At 39.3% G+C, this 20,356-nt stretch overlaps 1 protein-coding gene across 4 annotated transcripts in view; it reads left to right on the top strand.

Annotated features, from left to right (window-relative positions):
• Nucleotides 1-4,990, top strand: part of LOC110558588 (EGF-like and EMI domain-containing protein 1) — a 684,695-nt gene extending 679,705 nt beyond the window's left edge. For all 4 annotated transcript variants that reach the window (XM_060378189.1, XM_060378188.1, XM_060378187.1 and 1 more), the window contains one exon: nucleotides 786-4,990. In XM_060378189.1, coding sequence (XP_060234172.1) covers nucleotides 786-967 — 182 coding nt within the window. In that variant the 3' untranslated portion in view covers nucleotides 968-4,990. The remainder of the gene's footprint in view (nucleotides 1-785) is intronic.
• The last annotated feature ends 15,366 nt before the right edge of the window (nucleotides 4,991-20,356 follow it).

Raw genomic sequence — 20,356 nt, 5'->3', positions numbered from 1 at the left:
CAGGAAAATCTTCTTTGTTTCAGGGGCTGTGCAGCGCTCTCCCTCTGCCCTCTGTCCTGCAGAAAATGAATGTGTTCGTTCTGTGCTAATGCTCTCCCGGACAACAGACTAAGCGCCCACAATTGGCTGCCGCCCCCTTTGCGTCCTCTCTTTTTAAATAGATTTGGTGACACCCAACCTCCATGTCTCCACCCCCACCCTTTTACTCCCCTGCTTTGGAGGGTGTAATACAATTCAGCTCACAGAGTCTTTGAGTCTTTTTAACACGTATACAACACCAGACACATTGGGGATCAATGGCCCTTTTGACATATTTTAAGAGACAAGAGTCGAATATAAAGCCATTTCACTTTCCACAACACAAGCACACGAAATCATGTTTTTAACCTAAAGAAAAACCTCCCACATTGTACATTCGGAACGAGTGTTGACTTTTTCTGACCCCAGGCAGCTAATCCATTTCTGTGTCCGGCACAGCGCAAGAGCTGTAAATGTTAGGGAGTAATCAGTTTCCGAGACAGCACTTTAGAAATAGAAGTTTCTATCCTCACTTTCCCTCTTCGCAATTTTCTCAGTAACTTCCTCCTCACTCCCCACCCTCCCATTTTCCACTGAGGGACTTTCTTGCTTTCATTACATAACATGTTAGTATAGGGCAAAGATACCATAGAAGAAAACTGGACTTTTTCTCCTAGACTTTCATTATTTCATTCAGTTCCAAGAAGTAATAGAGTATTTGAGAGGATACTTGAGTTATTTTGGTTTTTTTTCTTCTCCCTCCACAGAATGTAAGACAGGTCACTATGGACCAGACTGCCTGTTGCTGTGTGAATGCTCACAGGGAGCTCGCTGCAACCCTGTTAATGGCAGCTGTGCTTGTCCCAGGAGGAGAATGGGCCCAACCTGTGAGGATAATGGCCTGGCTCCTGGACAGCCCAAGGCCCACAGCTCTTCAGAAGGTGACTAGGATTTCGATGCAGCTTCCTCGTGGTTTGTCATCTTAACTCTGGCAGGGACATAAACACTCACCAATCTCCTCACCACAGAGCATCGCGAATTGAAAAGGTGATACCTCAAGTTTACCACCTCCATGCCCAATTCTTGCAGATCTCCTTGTCCTAGGAACACACTCAAAAGAGAGTGTTTGTTCAGGATCTGAACCATAGTAACACTTGAACTCATAAAAGAAGCTTTTTAGAAAATATGTGCAGAAGGTATTTGAACTTGGAAGCAATAACTGCTTTGTACTGCAGGTTGGGCTGCAGTGAAATATTCACACCTATTCACCGAAAACCTCAGTACCCGTAAGTAGCTGGAGCCTCTTTAGGAATGGTTAGAATTCTATCTGTTTATTTTCAGAACCTGCTTCCCAGTAACTCTGCTGCAGGCTTCAAATATACTGTATTTTAGACATGGCTTTTAATGTGAGAGACTATTAAAACGTTAGCCACAGGGGACAAAAAAATCAGAATAAAGACATGACATGCACATGAACAGTGAGTCCTGAAAATGTTTAGCAATGTTTTCTGTCTCTAGTCAGCATACACGGAAAACACAGACAGAACTGAGAGAGGCCAAGACTTGGCTGATGCTGGGTGTTCTCTATTTCCTTCAACTCAGGGACGAATTGAAGTAGCCTTAAAATTTAAATTACTCATCATTTCAACCAGCTCATAGTCACTTGTATGGGACCATTTTGTTTTGGCTCCCAAGGAGTTTATAGATACTTTTTTTTTCTTTTTTTCTTTTTCAGAATCCTGGCTAATTCATATTTGCAGATAATTACTTTGTTCACTGAAAATGCTGTTCACTTTGCCTGAGCATTTTTGGAGTAAACACAGAGACTATTGAAAGTATATGGCTGGACATTATTTATGTAAAATGATTAGAGAGGCTTTTAAAAATCAAAACCGATTTTGGATAAAATTTCTGCAAAGATTTAAGACAGACACTTGATGCTGTAAATTCAGCAGAGCCATTAGTTGTGTGTAACCTTGACCTCTGCACTGTTTTTTCCTTGCAGTTCTAGAAAGCAAAGCCAGGGCTTTTCCCATACCAAGCATGAGTTTTACCGCTGAGACGCTGTACTCCTCTCTCCTCAGCCCATTCAGCAGACATGTAACCTACCTGCTGAAGGAAGATGTGGTAAAATGAATGACTCTGGATGACAGAGAGGACTTAATGGGATCACGATCTTAAGACATTCTTTAGAGATTTAATTTGGCTCTAAAAGAGACACATTCAGCTAACCTTCTGTTTTCTCCATACTAGGGACTCATGTTCTCTATTTGCATGCATTAAAGTACTTACTTCAACAGTTAATGCCACAATAAATAGTCAAAGTAACTGAGCACTGTGTTCAATTCTGAATGGTTGCCCATTTTTTAAACCAATTTTTCCAGTCTCGCAAAATTATTACCCACTTATCAGCAGAATCGACAGTAAAAGGCAGTTGCAGAGCTTAAGGGGGTGGCTTCAGCATATGAACCAGAGAATGGATCCTCACAGTCCACTTAATGTGAGCTGAGCATGGTGACTGCACATAATTCCAGTACAAGGTGGTGATGCGGACCCCTGGATCAAATTGGCTAGCTAGATTTATCAGTGAGCTCTGGTTTCAACTGAGAGACCCTGCCTCAAAGAATAAGGTGGAGAGCAATCTAGGAAGACTCCCAGCATTAACCCAGCCCTCCACATGCACACCATATACACAAGCAAGTGCTTGCGGACACACAAACACACATGCAATTTTTTCTTTATTTCTTTTTTTAATCAGTGTGTGCAATCTTATGTTACTATCCCTCTCCTTTTCTGGACTCTTGCCATTTTATTTGTTAAAAAGACAGTGACTATAAAAAGGGTGAAAGAGCACAGAATTGGATTTCTTGTCCGTACTTGAGATTTCCTCTCCATTGAGAGAGAAGATAGACTCTGATTTTGTAAGGGAAAACAATGAAATTTCTTTCTGTCTATATTTGTGAGCATTTCTTTGTGAATAAGAAGCCTTTAGTAAAACAGTTCTGGACGAATGCCAGATGCTTCATTTACCATCTCCTTCTACCCATATTACTCCTCAAAAACGAAAATAAATAAACAAATATAAAGGATTATGAGAGACACTAAATCCATAGCATTAACTTGTGTGACTCTTCTTTGCTGTTGTTTTGGGACAATCACCATGCATCTTTGGCTGTCCTGGAACATACTATGTAGACTAGGCCGGCCTCTGCCTTTGAGTGCTGGCATTAAAGGCACCTGCCACCACACCTGGCTTGTATGGCTCTTTACACAAACTGAGTTTCACTTTCCTCCTTATTGTATCAGTCAGCAAGAACTTATTCAAATTCAAATTACCATAACTCCCCTCCTTTCTCAAAATTCATGGGTTGCCTCTTTCAACATTAAAAATGAAACCAGAAGGGGTGGGGGGAGGTTGGAATCAAAATGTTTTCGGTCCACTTTTGGTTACCTTGAAATAAATGTTCTTTGGGGTTTTTTGTTTGTTTGTTTGTTTGTTTGTTTTTGTCAGCTTTTGATCACTATAGCAAATGCTAGGTCAATCAACTTAAGAAGAAAAAGCATTTAATTTTTGGTTCAATTTTGCTGTTGAAACTCCTGACCTGTGGGGTTTGTTGGTTCTAGCTGTCGTGGAGGATGACTTATTATTGGGAGTACGTGGTATTGCAAATCTGCCTATGGATAGGAAAGTGAAGGAATGAAAGGGTTTGAGGTTCCTCTACCTTTTCCAACAGGATCCCAGCAGTGACTTGAAGACTACCTATATGCCACAACTTTACCTTTGTCCACCTCCAAAAAGCCATCCCCAGAGCTTCAAGGTCTTACATAGTCAGTCCTGGAACCACTGCAGGTGAACCTCTGCAAATGAGTAGACAGTAGTTCACGTCATCTAAAAGCCACATGTGTTCTGTTGGAGGATACCATTCTACTCTGAAAATTGTTAAGAGCAAAATATCACAGGTCAACTGACAATCAATGTAAATCTGCAGAAAGTCACAGTCCAAAGGGCCCCCCCTAAAAAAAATCTATTTTTCCTCCAGATGATTTTTAGAGAATTAAAAGAAAATGTCAATTAAGAAAGCAGTCTATTGAAGCTTCATGTTTTCTCAACAAAGAAAGTAGATTGTTCATTTTCACGCTGTATAGATTTACCTGAGGTTCCTCCACATAAGAAGCTATGCAGGGCACTTGAGAGACATCTCAAGGGTTGAAAGCATATGCTGTTCTTATAGAGGGGGGACCAGAGTTCAATTCCTTGCTCCCAGGTCAGGTGGTTAAGAACTACCTATAACTCTAGGATCGGATGCCTCTGGCATCTGCCAGCACCTGCATTCATATGCACACACTCTCCCCCAACATATACACACATATAGATGTTTTAAAATACCTTCAATCTTTTTAATAACTCTATACCATTCAAGAGAACTGTGATTTGCCTATCAAGTTGTAATCTCTATGATGCTATAAAAATCTAGCTATTGTTTAGAGTGACCTACAATTTAAGAAGTAAGTCTATAATTTAAAAGGTATGACATCCTTAAGCTAACGTTCAATGTAAAATTAGAAGTTTTGTCATTGGAATAATTTATCTATTCCCTCTTCTGTCTTTCTTCACTGTCCTTTGAATGTAGAAATGCTGGTCCGCAGAGGAAATATATCTACCCATAATACTTAAACTTTTTACAAAAATGCCTATGCTGTAATACTTCAGGCTCTTTCATTTCAAATACAAGATCAGAGGGGAGATTATTACGCTTCTCTGCAATAATACAGCTCGAGTTTAAAGAGAAGAGGGCAGAGGTATGGACATGTGTGTGCTAATTTAGTGTCTCCATCAACATGCCTGTGCTCTACCATTTCAGCACAGCACCTAACATTCCCTGCACTCTGACTTTTACATTCATTTATTGAGTTTTCCAGAAGAGACGGCTATTTGACACAGGTTAAATTATTTTTAGAGGACTTAGAAATCGTTCCAAAACTTAGTGGCAAGAAGGCATTTCCTTTGTTAGAAATGGGAAGGAGGGTCTGGCCTCTTTTGGGCCTCTTTCACCTTCGTTTCTTCATGACGCTGTAATACAAATGTAGCAAGAATTTAAAAGAGCATTTTGATGAAGTGAACAAATAATAGCAAGTGTCTACACTCTAGAAGTTATGTTCGCAATCCAGTTGAAATAACATTTCCTGGTCCTGGAATAGGAAAAAGAGCATATAGCTGAGCTTTAAAATTGGTTTCAAAGAGATTCCAAAGTTGGCTGCTTTTAGCTAATTATGTGGAAACTGTGTTCTACTTTCTTCTTGAAATTCCAGTGTTTTTAAGTGAAAGGATCCCAACACGAATAACTAAACTCTAAACTGTATGCTTACAACGGGTAGATAGCTCCTCTTTCTCTAAATTACTTTAAATTTTGTGTCTACGTGGGTGGCTGGATATGCACATGATGTAGATGCCCCAGTATACCAGAGTCAACGGGTGCCCCGTAAGCTGGAGCTATAGGTGGTTGTTATCTGCCTGATGTGGGTGCTAGAAATGAGAGTCAGGGCTTCTGGAAGAGCAGTAGATGCTCCACCACTGAGCCATCTCTCCAGCCTCCACACACCTCTTCTTACACTCTCAAACATTTGCCAGGTTCTCTCCTTACTAGATCTGATGTTAATATTGCCATGAAACAGTCAATCAGTTATTTTAGTGTGTGCAAAACGATCACGTTTTAAAACATTTCAACTGGAACATAATAACAGATTAATCTTCCAAGTGTTGTTTCCGACCAAATACCTTAAATACATAGAAGATGGAGTATGAGGGCTTGTGAGGCGCTACATTCGGTGTCAGTGCTTGCCACCGAGCCCAGCGGCCTGATTTTGGTTCCCATAACTCCCGGTAAAAGGTGCCAAGCAGCTGCTGCAAAATTTTCTTCTGGTCTTCAGAAGTGCTTCGCAGCATGCACACACATAGGCATTTTTTCTTCTCGAGCTCGTACACATACGCACATAAAACAGATGAGTATTTAAAAAGTTAAAAGAGAAAGTTGTGTTTTGCTATTCCTACCTTAGAAAAATGAAGGAACATACAGGAAATAAAGGGTTCTTTTTGTTTTGTTTTGTGTTTTTTGTTTTTCAAGAAAGGGCTTTTCCGTGTAACCTTGGCTGTCCTGGGCTCGCTTTGGGAAATACAGTGTTATTACTCAGATGTCAGGACAAATTTCTACAAGAGCAAAATAAACAAAAAGATTCATATGAAAAATTGAATAAGCGATTAAGTTCTGACAACCTTGGTCTATTGACACACACCACATTCTCCTTATGAACAAAACTCTATGCATGAAGATTTGCATGAATCTGGAAAAGACTTAGGCAATACGGGAATATGTTAATGACTGATTGCTAAGTGTTAATTGATGATCATGCAAATAATTTCTGACTGAGAAGAATGTCTTACTTTTGTGACTTTAATTATGTCTTGAATTCTATAGCTATTTTCTTTATTCTTCATTGAATGCTTGCTATACTAGGCGCTGTTTGAGGCATAAAAACATAGTGTTTCCTACCCTCAGAGACGAGGGGCAGGAGACTCTCTTCGACAGCATGAACAGTGATTTCAAGTGCCTTAGGCATGCATTCAGTTCTTCACTTCAGTGTTTTAATTAGCTCAGTATTATACCTTTCCCATGCATTTCTTATCTTTCTACATTAATGTACACTTTGCTGACTTTGATACAGTCTGTATTACCTAAAATAATGTGCCTAGTATTCTTCTTAGCTCTGTTAGAGGAGTTTAAACGAGTTGGAAAAAAAAAAACTATAAAGTATTCTTCACATTTAAATAAGCTTCTACAACTCTGTGCACCTCCAAGGCTGTGAGTACTCTAATCTAATAGCAATTTAGGAATCCGTAGCAAAGAGTAAGAGAAAATTCCTCCATCTTGACAACTATCTTTTCACTTTCAGTATTCGATACCTAAGCTTTCTCTTTTGGTGGATCTTGTTTTTATTAATATTTTTTTATTTTTAAATAATTTTATGCATTCACTTGTATCCCAGCTGTTGCCCTCTCCCTCTTTTCCTCCCAATCCTCATCTCCTCCCTGACCCCTTCCGAGTCCACTGAGAGGGGGTGTCCTCCTCTCCTTCCGTCTGGCCCCAGCTTATCAGATATCTTCAGGATGGTTGCAATGTCTTTATCTGTGGCCTAGCAAGGCTGCTCTTCCCTCAGGGGGGAGGGGAAGCTCATGAGTTCATGTCAGAGACAATTCCTGTCCTCCTTACTAGTGAACCCACTTGGATACTGAGCTACCATGGGCTATGTCTAAGCAGGGGTTGTAGGTTATATCCATGCATGGTCCTTGGTTGGATAAACAGTCTCATAGAAGACCCCTGTGCTCAGATATATTTGGATCTTGTGGGGCTCCCTGTCCCCTCTAACATATACTAATTCCTTCTTCCTTCATATGATTCCCTACACTCTGCCGAAGGCTTGATTATGGGTCTCAGCAACTGAGTGTTGTCTGGTGAGTGAGAGGGGGTGGGTGGCCATTTCTACTTCAGTATTTCATACACGAGTACATTGAATCTGCATCATTTTCACCTCCCACCACAACTCCTGCTATGCCACTCTCCCAAATTCACAGCCGCCTTTTCTGTACTTGTTTACTAAAAAGTCCAGTTGGTACTGACCACTTAGGATTAGAGTCTTGTCTCTGGAAAGAAGCAAAAATCCAAATTGTCCCTACCAGCCTCAGCAGCCATTGGCTGCCTAAAGCTTTACTTCTAGGGGTGAGATACCATGAACATTTCCTCCATCCGTGTTGGCATGTAGGCTTCTGTGGTCTTTGGAGGCAGTCGTAGCACTGAGAGTACACAGGAAACAATACTTCTGCCCTGTCCACAAGACACTAATACACAGTAATAGCAGTCCAAGTCCTCAGGCCTTACAGTCTTTCTGCACCTTTTCTGCTGTGATATTCCCTGAGCCCTAGGTGTAGGAAATGGAATTCAGAGCATTTAGAAGAACTCTAGTTTTATTTTAAGGTAAATAATTCTCAAAAACAGTTTTTAAAACATAAATTGCTCTTAAGTGTACCACTAGAGTCCCTTTTTTAATTTCAGCACTTGGAGGACTGAGACAGGAAAGCCATGATCATGATGCTAGTTTGTAATAAATAGATAAATATAAAATAATTTAGTTGTATCTCAAAATGAGATTAGAAGTTTTATGAAGGTGCTTAGTGCTATGATTTTTTCTCTTAGCACAGCTTACATTATGTCTCATAAGTTTGAGTATGTTGTACTTTAATTTTCACTGAATTTTAGAAAGTCTTTGTTTTTTTTATTTCCTTCCTGATTCAATGGTCATTGAGTAAAGAGTTGTTCAGTTGTTCAGTTTTCATGAGTTTATAGGCTTTCTGCTGTTTCTGTTGCTGTTGAAGACCAGTTTTAATCCATGTTGGCCTGATAAAATACAAGGTGTTATTTCAACTTTCTTGTATCTGTTGAGTGTTGTTCTGTAACTGAGTATGTGCTCAGTTTTGAAGAAGGTTCCTTGAGGTGCCAAGAAGGTATATTCTTTTTTGTGTTTTGGTGGAATGTTCTGTTAGGTCCTTTTGATTGATAACATCTATTAGCTTAATTATGTCTCTGTTCAGTTTCTCTCAATGATCTGTCCACTGGTGAGAGAGGGGTGTTGAAGTCTCCTACTATTAATGTGTGGGATGTGTGATTTAAGCTTTAGTAATATTTCTTTTCTTTTCTTTATTTATTTTTATTCTAATATTTTCTTTTATTTCTTTATGGGTGCCCTTGCATTTGGGGCATAAATGTTGAGAACTGAGATATCATCTCAATGGATTTTTCCTTGGAATTTTCCAATGGATTTTTCTTTTAGTTAATTTTGATTGAAAGTCTATTTTATTGGATATTAGAATGGCTATCCCAGCTTGCTTCTTGGTTCTGTTTGCTTGGAAAACTTTTTCTAGCCTTTTACTCCAAGGTAATGGTTATCTTTGTTGCTGAGGTGTATTTCTTGTATGCAGCAGAATGATGTATAGTTTTCTCATCCATTTTGTTAGTCTGTGTCTTTTTTATTGGGGAATTGAGTCCATGAATGTTGAGACATATAAATGATCAATGATTGTTAATTCCTCTTATTTTTATTTTGGTGGTGTTAGTGTGTGTGTATTTGTGTATGCTTCCCTCCTTTTTTTTGGCTGGAATGGAATTATTATTTATTTCATGTATTTTCTTGGATGTAGTTAATCTCTTTGAGTTGGAGTTTTCCTTTTAGTTTTCTGTAGAGGTGGTGAATGCTAAAGAGAATTATCTTTAGTAAAACAAGTATGAGATATCTTTTGTTGAACTGTTATAAATTATTACAGATTTATTTGTAGAGTGCTATATCCACAAACATTTTTTTTTACAAATACATCCAGGTCTATATGATTTTGTGCACATATATTCAATTTTTACATGATTAGGTCCTCTTGCAATCCTTTATCTTTTTCATATGATGGTAAAGAGCCAAACAAAACCAGGGTGTAATGTACAGGCAGTGCTGTTTACTACATGAATTGGTACTGGAAATCTGACTGAGCAGAGAAGGGAATGAAGAAAGAATATAGGCAGGCAGACAGACAGATGTACAGAAAAGCTGAGGTCAGGTGGGATGTCCACACTGTGATGAAGTGTCAACCCAGAGCCTCAGCACTTTATTTTGGACAACACAGTGTTCCCACTGTTAATTAGTTAATTAGTCTGGGTAGGGGATCTCTTGGGAGAGCAGTCTCAAACTGTAAACACACTGCTCAGTCTTTAGTAAACACTCCTACTTGCTCACACTGTCAAAATGTGTATTCAGACCAGAGGAAGGCTTTGTCCTTCCTGTGAGCTTTGTCCTATGGGGAAGGCTTTGCCATTCTCACACGTCTGCAGCCTTGGGTCCTTGACATGACTCTGCTGTGTCAACAAAACACATTTACCGGGGCTTGAACTGTTCTTTTATACACTCATTTAGGACTTCCTCTGACCAGACAGAACAGAGATTCCTGGCAACTGCAATCACAGAAGGGCCAAGCTGGGGAGTTCTATATTTCCACAGATTTTTCCAAAACTCTTCAAAGAGAAGGTTACAGAAATAAGACCTGTCTCATCTCAGGTCCTCTCACAGTTTGCCTTTTGATGGCCTGTTGGTAAAGATTGTCAATGACCTTTATAGACACTGCTCTGAATTAGAAACTTGTACAGTCACTACCTATTAGATGTCCACACTTTACGTGAGAGATACAGTCAGAGGCTGTACAAGTTGTGAAGACATGATTATAGTTTGAATCATAGTAATTTAAAAACTTTCTTTGGTATATATTTTTAAAAACTGTTTTGGAGATTATAGTTAGACAAACATATACCCATTATACATATTATAGCATCATATGTCACCATACTGAAGGCTCAGGCAGGAGTGTCCACAACAGAGTTCAAAGCCATCATAGGCTACTTAGTGGGTTCCAGGGCAACCTGGGCTGTAGTGTGAAATCCTATCTTAGAAGAAAGACTCTTTGCTAACATGTTTCAATAATACCTAGATTTCTCTCAGCTCTCGATTTCTATAATGAGTGAGAAAGGTAAGTCACAGATTCAAGGTACAGAAACGTAAGTTTTTCTTTGACGTTATTACATAAGTACAGTGGACACTTTGAGAAATGCTATTGGCCAATACCCTGTTTCTAGCCACAAGGAAAACTACACTAAGTTTGTCATTTTTCCAGTAGTGTGGAGGAATTTGTGATGGAAACCCCGGAAAGTGTTTATGAACCCATTCTGTAGGAATATGACTAACCATGTATACTGCCTAGTATTTTCTTTATTCAACAAAGATCTAGTAAAAAAAATTGAGAAAGAATCAATAAAAATGCACTCTTCAGATGCATGTACACTTCTAAATCTGTGCTTCCAAGCTTGATCAAGAGGTGGCCTGACTGTGCCCTGTGAACCTCCAGCTGGAATGAAGATAACTCAGCTATTTAGTCATGTATCAGGTATGATTAATACCGCTTGGACAGTGTGTACTTTCATTGTGTTCATTTAATACAAAAATTGTAAACATTGTGTACCTAAAAAACTCAACAGCTCTGAGTGGGCACTGTAACCTTGCTGAGAAATTCTATCAATATATTTTATGATACTTAGAACATGATGGAGTATACAGTGGTCACTGATTTATTTTTTAAGGAAACGTTATTAGTAAAAAACTATTAAGTAAGAAACATCTAGTCAAGTGCAAATGTCAGGAAAGATTGGCCAAAAATAATCAATAAAGTAATGAAACTTTTCTCCCAAGTTTTCACTGTGCTATTCCATCATTGCAGGACTGTTTTCCAAAATCTCTTTTATAAGATATTGATGAAAACATAAATATGGGAACTATCTATGCATAAATAATTCTTAAAAATCAGGAATATACATCTATACATACTGTATTTCTGAAACAAACTTATATTATGAAAATGATTCTCATTTGTATTGACTGTGTCCATGATATTTTTACTGTGAAAATGTATATTGAAATCAATCATAAGCATAATCTAAATATTACTTTACAGATGAATTTCTTACTGTTGGGAACAATAGTATATGTTTTAAAAGATTGAATAACTGATACATTTTAGATTTCTATAATTTTATTTGACAGCATCAGTTCACTAGCTGGCAAAGTTTTGTGACTACTGCTATTTGGATGAATTTGTTGTGAACACTTAATATTTGGGATTCATTTCTCTTCCCAACTGTATTATATTAATCTATGTTGCCATAAACTTTTGCACAAATGTCTATGCAATGTTTTATATATTTTTATTTTTTCTTTCCCTCCCTTTCCCTATGAATCATTAGAAAATTCTGTATTTAGCAACTCACAGAGAGGGTTAAAAAAATCCTAAGGAATAAATTTAGACACTAAGTGTTCTACTGTGTTATACACAGTTTAACCATCATCTTACCTATACTGTTTAATCTATACTGTTTACCTATACTGTTTAATCATCATCTTAACTAGAAAATTACATTGAGTAACCTGGCTTGGGTATATAAATGATTGTTTTTTCCCAGATCTTCTTTCTCAAGCTGATTACATTTATCATTGTATGATAATAATTGTGTAACTGACTATAGATTTTATCAAGGTCTCAGTATATACCATACGCCATAATAAACATGTCCAAACATTATTTTAGTTAATTAATTTTCTCAATAATTATTTGATGGATATGGGTAACACCACATTTTTCTTTGTAACAAATGATGAAGTTGAGACACAAGGAATTTAATAGTTTGCTGAGGTCATGTTGTCACTGACTCCTGACTCAGCGGCCAGTCTCCAGACCATAGTATGCGTGCAATTGTAAAACACCACCACACAGCATGATGAACTCTAGCTGCATTCTTGCAGGGGTGCACTTAAAGAAAAGATTTGTTTTTTTAAAGTTGTGTGTGTGTCTGTGTGTGTGTGTGTATACAACATGTATGCAGGTGTTTGAGGAGGTCAGAAGAGGATGTTGGATCCCCTGGGGTTACAGGTATTTGGGAACCATCAGGAGTGGGTGCTAGGACATGACATTCTCTGCAGGAGCAGACAATACTTTTAACCACAGAGTCATCTCTCTGTCCTTGGGAAATATGAACTTTTGATAAAGCTAAATTAGAATGGAACCATACCACATAACTAAGTATATCTATATACTCAATACTACATATCAAACACATGAAGGATCATTTTTACTCAACTTTATTTTTAGTGAACAAATATTTGCCCATGAGCTTGAGGGTATTTTTGACACATCTATCAACATGGATTAAATGACCCTAAGTTTAGATAAAGTTTGTGTCTTGTGACATGTTCTCCATCACTCACTAGCCAAATCATCAAAACTCACAATGAAAGGGACTTGGAGGGGCATGCTGGTCACAGAATTCTGTATTTGGATTCTTGGCTTCTCTACAATATTCCAGACAAATTTTTACTCCTGTTAAGTGTCCAGTCAGCTTCCAACTATGTAGCAGATTCCTGGTGTAACAGAGCTGATACTGCGTTTCTTTTCCATGTTTTGGGGAAGCTTGAGGCTTCTCAATTTTTACAACTGTAAAGCAAAGTCACTTCACCTGAAAACTTCAGATGGTAGTTCTTTGTAGCAGAAAGCCCAGCTCTTTCCTGCCTTTGTGTTTGTACCATTCCACCATTTGCCACCCCCCCAACCACAAAGGGATTGAATGGTGAATTTGCCACATTTCCATGTTGCTTTTTTTCTGCTTTAAATATTCTGGAGTCTCTTCACGGTGAAACCATTTGTCCTTAAAGAGTCAGTCGGTAATAAAGAAACTTTCTTAGGGGCTTTAACAGCAATGAAGTTACTGTGCGATTGGAGGGAAACAGATGATATATGCAGTTGGCTGCTGCTTTCAAAATGAGTTAGAGACTGATCCATCCATCAAGAGGCTCCTTCTCTCCCAGAGCTCCTTGTTTAAAATTCAAACACCTACTCCCCTTGTGGCTATAATTGGCTTGGACAAGTCATTGCCAAATGAACATATGTGGACAGTAGATGCCAAATAATGTAATCTTATTGCAGTATGAATGTGGCTTTTTTGTTCATGGGTGAGTATATTGCTATTCCACCATATATTCTTACCTCAAAAACTGCAGCATAAGAAAAAAACCAGATCCCATCTGCCAGGCAAAATAGCTATAAAGTAGAAAAATCAGTTTTCTAATGAATCCTTTGAGAATAACTCAAGTTATTTTTTTTTAATGCAAGGGCAAATAAACTCTTGGACAGGGCTGCACAGCCACATAGCATTCTTTTAACTTACAGCTAGGCCAAATCCAAATCCTGGATTTAGCTAAATTAGAGTGTTCCCAGAAGATGGAATGATTAGACGACCAAGTAGGCTTATACTGGCCACCTTGTAAAAGCTGGCTCACGTCTGAGCAGCCTAGAATTCCATTCTTGAGACAAGTAAACATTGCGCCCTGTATTTGTGATACTCATGGAACAGCTTGGCCAGGCTTTTATGTCTCTTTTAGCATATGCATGCAATAACAAGGGTGTTTCTCGTCCATATCCAGTCTCAAGAAGGTAGAAGACTAACACCTGTTACTACTTTTTTGTTCCAACTTTTTCTAGTTCCATTTTAGAATTTCCATCTTGTTGAAATGTTTTCCTTCCCTCGATTAGGATTATTTGAACTATACCTCAATTGTAGGATTTAAATGTTTATAAAGGAAGACACCCTACATTGAAGAAAAAAAATAAGCTTTAAGGTATATGTACAGGCCAAGAAATAACCCTAGGTATTTGAAGCTGTTATTTCTGGGGTCCTTTGTTCTATGTTGAAGGCTCGGTTCCTCTGAATTTCGCAGTTGTCTTATAAAAGTTAACAGGATCAGCTAGTACTTTAAAATGTTTATCTCAGAAGGGATGAAGGCATATTAAAGAACCCTAGTCTCATCTTTCTCTGATTGGATTTAAGATCCAGCCCATGAGATGGAACACATGCCTGATACGGCTCAGGTGGCCAAGAATCCGAGACTGGATAGGTCAGGAGTCTAGGAGCAAATTAAATACAATTGTTCTGCTAAGGAGACATAGCAATAAGATGACTCATAATGACATTCTGCTATAGCCATAGATCAGGGCCTTATCCAGCCATCACCTGAGAAGCTGCATCTTGCAGTAGATGAGGACTAACAAAGAGACCCACAGCTACCCAGCGTGCAATAGAGTGAGAGACTGTGGAGCACTCAGCTCTCAAATGGATGTCTTCATCAAATTCTTCCCCTCAAGGCTCAGAGAGCTACGTATAAGAGCTGAAGGGATGGATGACTCTAAGGACATAGTGTCCTCCAGACACCACGGGACAGATGAACTCACAGACTGTGGCAACATGTGTATGAGCTGCACATATTCAAGCACTATAGGATGCCAGTGCTGAAAGGGGGAACTGGACACAGGACAGGCTCTTAACCCTGATCAAGAAGCTATCTGGAATTGACACACTTGTGAAGAAGACAGTAATTTTCTGCAGTAGAGACCACTGAGCATATTAAACACCCTGCAGGGTGGATCTCGGGCTCAGCAGTAGATGGCCAACACAAAACAAACTCAATGGTTTTTGGAGGCTCTTTGTCTCATATGGCTTTGAGCATTTTTTTCTTTTCTTTTTTTTTTTTTTTTGTCTTATTGGTCTTTGTATAGAATGGTTTCAGATTTTGTAGGTTTGTGCACATGGTGTGGGTTTTTGTTTGTTTGTTTATTTGGTTGTTTTTTTAAGTGAGGAAAGAAAACAGAGTCATAGAGTTGGATGGGTGGGGCATTTGGGAGGATGTGGGAAGAACCGAGGAAGAGGAAAAGCATAATCAGACTGTACTGTATGAAAAACTTTTTTTCCTCAGTAAAAACATAACAAATAAAACAGCATTTGTTTCAGTCATGGAATCAGGAGACTTTGTCCTCACTCTGCCTCAGCATCAAAGCCTGCAGCGAGTAAAGCAATCTGTCATGTTGCTCTCTGGTCAAAGGGGAACACCGTCTGCATTCATAGTAAGTGAATGATTTCAATGAAAACAGGTAACAGTGCCTGGAGCGTATTGATACTTAGGAGAAACAAGGATCTGGACTGTGCTGGTAGCTTTAATTGGACACTTGACTTAACCTAAAAATCACCTGAGAGAAGTCTCAGTGAGGGACTGTGCCCATCAGCCTGTCTGCGGAGGAGTATCTAGACTGCGTTCACTGAAGAAGAGCCAGCCTGAGAGCAGCAGCACCTACTAGAAAGGCGGCCGAGTAACAGGCCAGCTGAGTACTCGGCATGCATACGTTTGTTTCTCTCTGCTTGGCTGTGGACATGATGTTATTAGTTGCTGCAAGTCCTTGCCACCTTGATTCTCCTCCAGTGGCTGACCGCAATGTGAACTTGGAGTTCAAACATTAACCTTTGCTCTGCTAAGCTGCTCTCTGGCAGGGGCATCTTAGAAATGCAATTAGGAGCATGGACTATGCACTATAAACCTTGCCTATTAGAAGAGACCCATCAGTACCTGTAGTTATGCCTTCAGTCTCCATGTGCCTGGCTGGGCCCCGAAAACAGTTCCCCTAATCAAGACACCTCAGAAAAACTGCAGAGGTTGGAAGGTGAGCTTTTGCATCCACTTTTATCCTATTTGACAAGTGTCCTGACTGTATTCAAAAAGAAGGGATGTCACTAGGACCAAGAAAAATTAGACATAATAGTTTTACTTTCTCCCAGTTCTTCACCATTCAATTCTCCCCTATTGGTCTTGAATCACACCTTACTCTGCGTAACTGTCCATAGAAATAGTTTCCTTAATCTCTGGGTCTCCTTTCTAAAGTCCTCATGCTTCATACAGCTTTGATTAAACACATTTGTGATGCCTTTCTCTTCCTAATCTACTGATGTTTGAATGTTACAGGGCTTCCACTCAAGTACCTGCCATTGGGTAAGGAAAAGACCTTTTTCCTACTCATTGCTGAGTGTGGAAAAATCAGCCTCCACACTCCCTCCCTCCCTTGAACCAGTGAGAAGGCATAGGGTCACCCACATCCCTTTCACTGGAGTGTTGCTATCTGGAATATTGGGCAGGGCTTTTAGAGAATATACTTGCCATTTCTAGGCAAAATTGTATAGAAATGTATAGAGCAAAGGAACAGATGGAAGCTTGGCTGGCATCTCACTGTTTGAGCAGAGAGTTCACAGAGATCTTAGCTTATTTCATCCTGTTTATCTCAACCCCTACCATGTACAGCACACTGAGACTGACCTGTGACCTCTTAAGTATGGGATAAATATGTGAAATTTCTACAACAAAAGAACATAAGAGTTATATCATAGCTTTTAAACCTTAAACTTTTATTTATTTTGTTTTCTTAATCACTAATATCTTCTTTAGGTGATTCCAGATTTTTTTTATCAAGTTGGCATTAAAAATAACCAGCAGAATCTACCCCTGTGTGCTTAACACCCAGTTACATTACTTTTTTATTTTTATTTTAATTACAGTTTATGCATTTTGTATGCCAGCTGTAGCACCCTCCATCATTCCCTTCCAATTCCACCCTCCCTCCCTCATCTCCTCCCATGCCCCTCTCCAAGTCCACTGATAGGGGAGGTCCTCCTCCCCGGACCTCCCCTTCCATCTGACCTTAACCTATCAGGTCTCATCAGGACTGGCTGCATTATCTTCCTCTGTAGCATCCTCATTCAGAAAGACAAACAGGATAGACATTGGAAGAGGGAGAAAACAAGGAATAGAACAGGAGCCTACCACAGAGGGCCTCTGCCCAGCAATGTATCAAAGCAAATGCTGAGACCCATAACCAAACTTTGGGCAGAGCCAGGGAATCTTATGAAAGAAGGGGAAGATAGTAAGACCTGAAGGGGTCAGAAGCTCCACAAGGAGAGCAACAGAACCAAGAAATGTCTTGTTAAATTCAGGTGAACGACTTCTTCATAGAACCTCTAATCTCTGGGGGATATCTTGTTCCTCCTTGATGACCTTCAGGTTCTCTAGCTGTTTTCTGAGTTTCAGTGCTCATTTTAACTCTAGATGAAAAGACATTGGATAAAACCTTGTGATGAGTCATTTTTCTTTAGGAGTGTGGACATAGGTAGAGTCTCCATGAGATGACCTCTGTTGGCAATATGAACACAGGACTGAGAATATATTCACAAATGACAGGAAAATGATGATCTGGGGAAATGAGAGGGAGTTCTGATGGGTGATATGATCAAGATACATTCTTGTCTACATGTATAACATTCTCAAGGAGTAAATTATAAAAGGTGCAGACCAAAGCTAATGGTATGACTATCTCCAGATTCTGTTTGTTAACCCATTCTGAAAACTGTTCACATGAGCCGTGTTTTTCCTAACTGCCCAATCCGTAGCATTGATTTAAGTGGGCTACGACAGAAGGCATACTGGGCACTCCCCTGACTATTTAAGAAAGGCATGTTTCTTTCAGAGAACTCCCAATAGCTCCACGACAATTGAAATGCTTCTTTCTCTCTTCACATGCCTTCTGTCATTTTCAAAAGATGAACTAGCGAAATAATTTGACTGTCTGGTATCCTGGTACAAGCAATTTCCTACCTTATTTAATGTTCTTTGAGAAAGTATTTCCCGTATCCCTCCTTAATCCAGGGTTCTAAAGCCTGTCTTGATAAGATCTCCCAGGCTCTTTTGCCATATCTACAGAGTCTCTTTTTGAAGCACTTGGTCAACATTAAGAAGATGGCTACAAAGACTGAAGCACTTGACAGGGAGTCCCTGAGACCCCTACACTTCAGGCACAAGAAAAAGCCAATGGTTTTTGTTTGGAAAGCTATCCTCAATAAGAACACTTCTCTCTTGTTGACTAACCCTTCCTTATTGAAAAGACACTTCTCAGGCAGATAAAGACATTTACATTCTATTCATTAGGTGTTTAATCTTTGTATTCTTGTGGTGACAAAGACATGCCATTAGCACAAGGAGACTCTCCTGATGACAGAGGAGGATCCCAGTGAAAGGAAACCAGCGAAGGTGAAGTAGCAGAAGGCTTTGTAACCATAGTTACGTTAAATCTGAGATTATAAATGTGTTGTCTCCACTATGAAAGATGCATTAACATTCCTTTAAGTCTGCTCTTGGAAACCTTGTTATCCCGGCTAGTCTGTTTACTCACTTATCTCTTAAGAGGTGGTTAGGCTTAATTAACACTTAAACATTAACCTTGAAGATATATCCTGGGGGGGGTAGGATGGAGAGAGCAATGTGAATGCAAGACTCTGGAAACTGCACACCTTAACTGTGATCATTATAAAAATGCCCAAACTCCAAAGAAGCAAAAATGCTATAAAGATTTCCTCCTCGTGACGCAGAAAAATCTGACAATGAGATCCTATGACCTGATACACAGCCCTAAAACAACTGAAGGGTGAAGTGCAGAGTTTTGAAAATCAAATCTTAATGTCAAAATGGCAACCTGGTCCGCCAGTAACTGTGCAGGCAGTGCGGGCAGGTGTTTGCTTGTGCATGGCTAAAGAACTCCCACTGCGGACCACGGGAATGATGGGCACATTCGTAATGATGACCTATTGTCACCACGGTTGGGGAAACTACCGTCAAGGCCATTTTTTCCCCCTTTGAAACAAATGTTTTCACAACCATGGAATTTTACAACTTGCTTTGAACGGCTGGCTGGCTCTTGCAAACTGCTATTTCCATTATAAAAATGTTGTATGATTTACCTTTCTATGAGTCTTTCTCTCTCCCTCTCTCTCTCTCTCTCTCCCTCCCTCCCTCTCCCTCTCTCTCCCTCTTCTCTTTCCCTTCCCTCAAAAAGACATCATGAGTTTTCTCTTATAATAAGTTTTAAAGGTTAGAGGTTTTCAAATGATTTTCTCTATTCATTCTGAACTCTAATGTGAGCCTCACTGGGGCTATTTTCTAAAACTCTTCTGCCTTGTAAGGGAGGAGGAATTGTGACTGTCACCCAGAGAAGGATTCTATTGGTTAAGATGATCAACTTCTCAAGTTGACAGGAAAGCTTGCCTGACAAATTTTATAACTGGGTATTTTAGTTTATACGTAATTTTCTTCAGGAAACTACTGCTGAGCACAGAATTCGCTAGTCTCCTCCTCAATTTTGTATCTCTCAGTACACTTAATTCGTACTTGAAAGCTCATCTTCACCACATTTAAAAGATGCAAACACAAATGCATCTCACAGTGCCTCAGGTCACACACACACACAAACACACACACACACACACACACACACACACACACACACACCACTGGTTCTCTGTTCTAAGTGAATAAAATAATGTGTTGAATATACACTGCTGTCTGGTTGCCACATGAGCTTTTCTGTAAAACAACTTTAGTTGCTTTATCTGAAAGTAGACAATCTCCTTGGGTGTATCCACTGCTAATGCCACTTTGGGGGAAAATTCAGGGAGTTTCCCCTCCCTCTTCATGCTCTACTCCACTTCAGGGATAGTGTAAATCCTGTAAAAATGGGTCCTAAGCAGGGACAGGGAGTCTTCCATCTGGCATTAGACGAGGCCAAATGGGCTTTTGCTCCCTTTTGTTTCCTTTATACCTGGGAACAGAAATCTAACTCCTAGAAAGTGTTTTCTAATTTGTCAATTTTATTGGGTTTTATTTGTCAGAACATGGGGAAATATTAATATTAAAACTGAGTGATGAGGATTTAGGATAAATGAATCCTGGAAACAAGATTTTATGTAAGATAAAAGTGGTATATATGCAAGATTAGAGTCTCACAACA

Source organism: Meriones unguiculatus, chromosome 2 (assembly GCF_030254825.1).
Source record: "Meriones unguiculatus strain TT.TT164.6M chromosome 2, Bangor_MerUng_6.1, whole genome shotgun sequence".
NCBI classification, from domain to species: Eukaryota; Metazoa; Chordata; class Mammalia; order Rodentia; family Muridae; genus Meriones; species Meriones unguiculatus.
Note: the sequence above shows the minus strand (reverse complement) of the source record. Positions and strands in the feature narration are given on the sequence as shown.